The 7,296-nt window shown below is 35.9% G+C and overlaps 1 protein-coding gene across 2 annotated transcripts; it reads right to left on the bottom strand.

Annotated features, from left to right (window-relative positions):
- Window positions 1-20: 20 nt before the first annotated feature.
- Window positions 21-6,563, bottom strand: LOC128022144 (U3 small nucleolar RNA-interacting protein 2-like). Of its 2 annotated transcripts, none has more exons than XM_052609421.1 (15): window positions 6,372-6,563; window positions 6,172-6,257; window positions 5,968-6,080; window positions 5,808-5,875; window positions 4,794-4,835; window positions 4,572-4,698; window positions 4,329-4,453; window positions 3,448-3,540; window positions 2,548-2,648; window positions 2,312-2,446; window positions 2,080-2,142; window positions 1,347-1,501; window positions 992-1,071; window positions 676-749; window positions 21-216 (listed from the first exon to the last, which is right to left on the bottom strand). In XM_052609421.1, exons 1-15 carry the CDS (start codon window positions 6,438-6,440, stop codon window positions 123-125), a joined length of 1,425 nt encoding a protein of 474 aa, XP_052465381.1. In that variant the 5' UTR covers window positions 6,441-6,563; the 3' UTR covers window positions 21-122. The 2 variants fall into 2 exon arrangements, with proteins under 2 accessions (XP_052465381.1, XP_052465382.1); XM_052609422.1 differs by having other exon boundaries at window positions 1,356-1,501; window positions 6,372-6,562.
- Between the last annotated feature and the right edge of the window lie 733 nt (window positions 6,564-7,296).

The following is a 7,296-nucleotide window of genomic DNA, read 5'->3' as shown; positions in this document are numbered from 1 at the left end:
ATAAGGAGCAGCAAAACAGATAAACTTAATAAACATTTAATCAAAAGGTCCTCTTTTACAAAAAAAAAAAAAAGCAACCGAAAGTTCTTTGATATCAAATTTAAGTCCTAGAACAGACCACATTACTGGACAACTTCTTGCTCTTGAGCTTGTCTTTTAAGAGGAATAATATATAGTCCGTTCCTAGCTTCCTTTATTCTCGACCATCGGCCCAGTCTGAAAATGAAAAACTTAGATTAAAATCAAGATGAAGAAATGTGTAAATGCTGCGCAATGAACCCATTCACTTCACATTAGCGCCATCTAGTGGTAGTATATTGTTATTGCTTAAAATTTATCCCTTGAAAACTCAAAAAAAGAATAAAAAACATGTATATTATTGACATGTTATATTAATAATATTAGTAAATTTAAATAAACTTAAAGGTGCACTTGGTGCACAAAAAAATTCTACCTTTCACATATACACACACATTTAAATGACCAATAAAAAAAAATAGCTGAATCCTTTTGATGCAATTGCTGAATTTACTGAAGATTATCTGAAAATAGAAAATGTGCACTACTGACTGACAAAATTATTAGATTTTGCAAATTGCACTATATGAAATTAGTTTCTTTCAATCGGCAGATAATTGCAAAATAACTTCTTCACTAGACTTAAAATTACTTCACCTGTGCTCCTGTCCAACTCCTGCTACAAGAAACTTCCCGGAGTTTGAGAACTTCAGACTGTTCACAAATCCAGTCTAAAAGAGTAATAATAAAAGCTTATTAGATTTCATTATCCTGCAGGATACACTTGCTGTAAGAGCCGCACATCTGACAGACACATAATTGGACACTGTGCAGTTGTGAAAAATAGTGGTATTATGAACGGATACATTATTCATCCTCTCCAGATGAAGTACTGCACACACAATAGGACCTGATTCAATAGCAGACGGACTCTAACCAGTCTAATAGAGCTGTGTGGATGTGTACCGCTCACCATAGGGACGCTGAAGAGCGGCTCCAGGCCTCTGAATCCCTGCCCACACTTCCACAGCTGCACTGCTGAATTATGGGAGCCTGGGGAGGGACAACAATGATGTTGATGGTAATCAGGTGTTTGGAGAGCAGTCTCGTATGGAAATACAGAAGGCGGAGAGCTTTGTGAATAAGGTCAAAGTGGAACGAGGACAGATTATGATGGTAATATTGTACTTGATGGTAATCGTGTGTGTGTGTGTGTGTGTGAGACAAAAAAGCAAATGAGAGTTTTCGTGAGGATGTAGTTTTAAGTGTGCTGGGTTTGTTGGCCGTGAGTGATAGTTGGTTTTTTGCATGTGTGTGTGTATGTGCACCTGAGGCACCTGATGCCACGATGTCGGAGTTGTGCAGCGCCGCCACAGACGACACCCAGCAGGGCTGCTCCAGACCCGTGAGGCCATGGCTACCGTGGGCTTGCTTCACTGTGCTCACCGGCTTCTTCTTATTAACCGTCCAAACAGATATAGAGCTGTGCAAAAGCAAAGCTCGAGTGAATGTTATCATTTACCGTATTTTTCAGACTATAAGTCGCCCCTGAGTATAAGTCGCATCAGTCCAAAAATACGTCATGACGAGGAAAAAATCATATAAGTCGCATTTATTTATACCCAAGAATCAAGAGAAAACATTACCGTCTACAGCCGCGAGAGGGCGCTCTAACCTGCTCAGTGTAGACTACAGGAGCACTGAGCAGCATCTCTGGCTGTGTAGAGCGCCCTCTCGTGGCTGTAGACGGTAAAGTTTTCTGTTACTTCATTTCTCTTGGTTCATGTCAAATTAATTTTGATAAATAAGTCGCACCTGACTATAAGTTGCAGGACCAGCCAAACCATGAAAAAAGTGCGACTTATAGTCCGGAAAATACGGTATATATTAAAGCAGTGCTTAACACTTACTTTTTTTTTCCAAAGGAGCACATGTGCTCCATTTTATTTCAATGACCAAACAACAGTTTTTTATATTTTTAGCTTTAGTTGACAATTACACTGGTAAAAACGTCTTTAAATATAATTGCAATGATTAATAGTAAGTAATGCACTCTCCTACCCATCATCTCCACCTGTAACCATGTGTTCTTCATTGATCAGCTGGATACAGTCAATGGAGCCCCTTCAGACAGACAGAAGACATGGACAGAAACATACAGAGAAGAGAAGATTATTCATCTTTAAACCAGACAAAACTAAGGTCAAAACAGAAGTCTTTAAGTGCTTTAATTGAAGTCATTTTGAGGTCATAATGTAAAAAAGGTAAGTCATGACTACAAGCTCAAACTGACTCGTGCCCATGAAAGACGAGCTGTGATTCTTCAGCAATTTTCCACACTCGGACTGTTCGGTCTCGTCCTCCCGCAGTCACGCATCGCTCCCTGCTCAAACAGTCCAACCCAGTGATCATGTCCTGATGGCCGAACCTGACGACAGACACCAATAAACACAAAAATGAAGCCTGAGAATAAAGAGGAAGTACAATTCTCCGGTTTACAATACTCCCCACAGCAGCTGGTGTACCTACAGGGTTTCTACATAAGCGTTCTCGTCCACGCTCCACACTTTTATCGAGCGGTCGTGTGACGCGCTGTAGAGGGTATGAGTCCCTCGTCTAAAGGCCAAACCCTACGGAGGAAGCATTCAAACAGAAGCATTTAGAAAAAAATTCAAGGGGTACTCCACCCAAATCAATCACTTATCCCCATGTCGTTCCAAACCCATTAAAGCTTTGTTTGTCTTTGGAACACAATTTAAGATATTTTGGATGAAAACCGGGAGGCTTGTGACTGTCCCATAGACTGACAACTAAGTTACACTGTCAAAGTCCAGAAAAGTAAGAAAGACATCGTCAGAATAGTCCATCTGCCATCAGAGGTTCAACTGTAACATTATGAAGTAGCAAGAATTCCTTTTGTATGCGAAGAAAACTAAAAAAACGACTTTATTCAACAATTCGTCTCCTCTGTCTCTCCACATCAGCGTAGCACCAATTTGGAGTATATGAGTTGAACGCAGGCAGCTTCACTCTTCTGTGTCAGCCACACCACAAAGATTTGATTTGAAAGAAAACAGTGCATCCTTGTGGCGCGGCTGACACAGAAGAGCATACAATGCCTGCGTTCAGCTCATATTCTCCAAAAGCTCATATTCACCACGATGCTTTTCATACTTTTTTGGACCTTGACACTGTTATGTACTTGTCAGTCTATGGGACAGTCTCAAGCCTCCGGGTTTTCATCCAAAATATCTTAAATTGTGTTCCAGAGACGAACAGAGCTTTTATGGGTTTGGAACGACATGGGGATAAGTGATTAATGACATTATTTCCGTTTTGGGGAGGAGTATCCCTTTAAGTCAAATGTGAGCAAACATTTCATAAACGATCATCTAAAGTCACAATATATAGAAGTGATGTTCTACTCACCGATACAGCGTCTCTGTGTCCTTTCAACTTGTACAGATGTTTACATGTCACAGGATCCCAGATCAGGATGAGTTTATTCATGTCCCCACTAGCCTATAAAACAAATAAAATCATATCTATTAAATTGCATCCAACTTTCTCTTTTCAATTAGTTGATAAAAATTGTACCAGAAGATAAAACTGATCAAGACAGGTATTTCATAGTAAAATATGAGTAAAATCACTCTAAAACCACCCATAAATATAAAATTTGTAATGGTTTTTGCTCACCAAAGGCTGAATTTATGTAATTGAAAACACAGTAAAAACAGCACTAATGTGTAATAAATTTTACCTCTTCAACATTTTCTATTTGAATATATTTTAAAATGTGATTTATTCCTGTGATGACACAGCTGCATTTTCAGTCATCAGTCTTGTATGATTCTTCAGAAATCATTCTAATATGCTGATTTGTTACTTAAGAAATATTTCATACAATTATCAAAGTAAAAAAACGATTTGGATTCTTTGATAAATATAAAGTTCAAAAGAAAAGCATTTATTTGAAATAGAAATGGCTTGTACCATTAGAAATTTCATTACTGTTACTTATCAATTGAATGTGTCCTTGCTAACTAAAATACTAATTGCTTTATTAATTACTGACAATAAACAGTACAGGACTTAGATGTCTTATGCCGTCATTGTACTATGAAAACATATTGCTAAACATCAATTCATCAAATCAAATTAAACATCAACATCAAATTAATTTCATGTAATTGATAACTTGGGCATGAATATATTAGGACATGTCCTCAAAATACCAAAGGCTCAAATTATGGACCAAAGAAAAATGCAATGATAAATAATGTGACCCAATGAATTCCAGCTCTCACCAGGTATTTCCCATCAGATGATATGGCCATACACAGGATATGAGCAGTGTGTCCCACATGACGCGCCTCTGTTCCCTTCCGGCCTCCTGCGATCTTCTGCACCTTCTTTCCACCCTCCACCTCCCCTGTAGATCATAATGATCATTTATTTAGAAGCAGATCGGCTCAAGTTTATGCTGCACAATGCAAGCCTCAACATCTATTGATGTGAAAATGTAAGCAATGTTGACCTGTCAGACTCACATTTGATGATGGAGCAGTCTTTGCTTGCAGAAAAGATGTATTTCTCATCTGGGGTGATGACGAGACAGGTGACGGATAGCTTGTGTCCTCTCAACAGCCTGACCTCTGCTGGGTCTGGAGCTATGAGCTAGAAGAGACGTCAGGGTGATGTCAGAAACAGGAAGTAACGGTGGCAGATAAAGGTCTGGTATAAGCCCAGTAGCTAATGAAAACAACACTCACTTCTTTGGCTATCAGTCTTTGCAGTTTGCCTTTCTGTTCCAGCTGAAGAGGGTGAATAAAAACAAGTGATCATGGGATAATTAGAGCTCTTATTATAATAGTTTTATGAAAAATCCACTTACTATAGCCATATGTAACATCTTTCGAAATAATAGACAGTTTTAATAAAAATATCTTGTTTTGTTTGGTTTTTATTTATTTTATGAAACTATTTATTTACAGTAAATCATACTTCCTTTTAAACCATTATCTCTCGTTTTTTTTACGAGCCTTCTGAGATTTGGTAGTAATATTAACAATATAATAAAAGCATAAATCACTCAAGAACTCAGAGCAAACTAAATTTCATTTGCCATAACTGTTAATGTGCCAGCATGAGCCAAAATAAAGAAACAGTTTAAAAATAAAAACAATGAAAATTTAATCATCAAAGATCCGTGAGCATATGCATGTATTGCTAAATTATTGAAATATTAACTGACAAAATGGTTTGGGAATCCCTGTGATAAATACATTCTTATCAATATTCAGAACTTGTTTGTCCCGCTGCTTGTGTTTACATGTAATCTAATGCCAGTTTTAAAGCCTGTTTTTCTATGTTTTTACATGATTTCACAATTTTAAAATAAAATAATTATTTACATCAAAGCCTTTTAATTTAACAATTAAATTACTACACATTTTTGAGTCTACTTTCAGGACTTGTGTGAAAAAATTATGATATTTGGGGTTCACAAACTTTCAAGCACCACTGTATGTTATAAATTTAACTGAGCTATCAAAAAAATTTAAAGCAAAAATTCAATGGTTTCTGCTAAACATTTTCAGAATTGGGGTTGCAAAAAGGTGGAACATTTCCAGTAAATTTCTGAAATATTCCAGAAATCTTGGAATATTACAGGGATTCTCGGAAGGTTTTTCTGGTAATGTTCCATCCCTTTGCAACCCTATTCAGAATACCTGAGCAATCTCGATATGAAATATTAGCGATGACCCCGGCTGAGGTGGACCTACCACATCCTCCTGCAGTCTTCCAGCGATGAGATCCTCTTCGAATGATTCTTGCTCAGCTCTCTTGTCCTCTACAGTGTCAGCACAGAGAACACAGGTTCAGAGAACAGGGACAATGATTCAGTCTCGAGTGGAAGCTTGATCTCAGTCACATCTCACACACCTTCATCTCTCAGCTGCTCCAGGTAGAGTTTGGCCAGGCGAAGTTTCTTCTCTTGCGGCGTCTCCTCGATCTCGTCGTCTTCATTTTCCTGCTGTTTTCTTCTTGGATCAGCGCTGCAGAGGAAAGACATCGGTGACTTTATATATATATTTTTTTATTATTATTAATATATCAGCGTTCATCAACCACAACATACTGCAGTACCTTTCATTTTCTGAGTCACTGGATATTTCTTCGTCCATTCGCTTATTGAACTTTTTTGATCTGCCTTTGCCATCATCTGCATTGCTCTTGAAATGCAAAATAATAATATCGATTTAAATACGTTATTGTTTTTAACAAAAAGCATCAACTAACATTTTGAAAGCTAAAATATTAAATAAAAACATATTTCTCTGGCGTACCTTTCTCTTTAAATCTCCTTTATTAGGAGCCGCAGAGATGACTTTTTTCTTTATAAAGAAAGACGACATGATGTAACATAAAACTAATTGTTTTTATGAAATAATTCAGGATCGCTTGGGTTGATTTCGTGCTGCTTTGCTGCTACTCACATGGTCACAAACACATGCTTCCGGTAGCTCTTCTTCTCGATTGTTTTGCACGCGTGTGTTTGCGCTACAGCGCCGCGTAACGGAGACATGCTACATTACAACAAACGCTTCAACTGAGCTTCATTCAAATTCATAAAATAATGCAATCTAAATGCACTACTACTAATAATAATAATAGCCAAATAATAATCATATAGGCTAGTATAAATAAATAAATAAAAAATACAGACATATATAAAAAACATTCAATTAAAAACACACAATTAATTATAACAACTATATTATTATTATATTAAATAACAAATACAAACAATAATAATACAATACTACTACTAATATATTATTGATAGAATAATATATACAAATATCCAATAAAACACATCAATTATGCATACTACTACTACTACTACTACTACTTATAATAATCATATATTACAGATAAATAAAAATCAATAAACAGAATATATACATATATCCAGACATGCAATGAAAACATTAAGTATAGCATTATTATTATTATTATTAAGTAAATAGATAAAATACATACTTTTACAGACATGCAATAAAAGGATAATTATTGTTATATATAATAATGTATAAATAATGTATAAAACATTATTGTTGTTGTTATTTTAAACAAAATAGCACATACAAACATATACAATAAAAACTTAACTATACTGCTATGATATTAATGCTATAATAATGATATTATAAACAAATTAATAATAATAATAATAATAATAATAAAGAAATTAAAAATGCAGACATAAAT

Source organism: Carassius gibelio, chromosome A11, assembly GCF_023724105.1.
Source record: "Carassius gibelio isolate Cgi1373 ecotype wild population from Czech Republic chromosome A11, carGib1.2-hapl.c, whole genome shotgun sequence".
NCBI lineage: Eukaryota > Metazoa > Chordata > Actinopteri > Cypriniformes > Cyprinidae > Carassius > Carassius gibelio.
The sequence above is the reverse complement of the archived record's forward strand: the minus strand, read 5'-3'. Positions and strand labels throughout refer to the sequence as shown.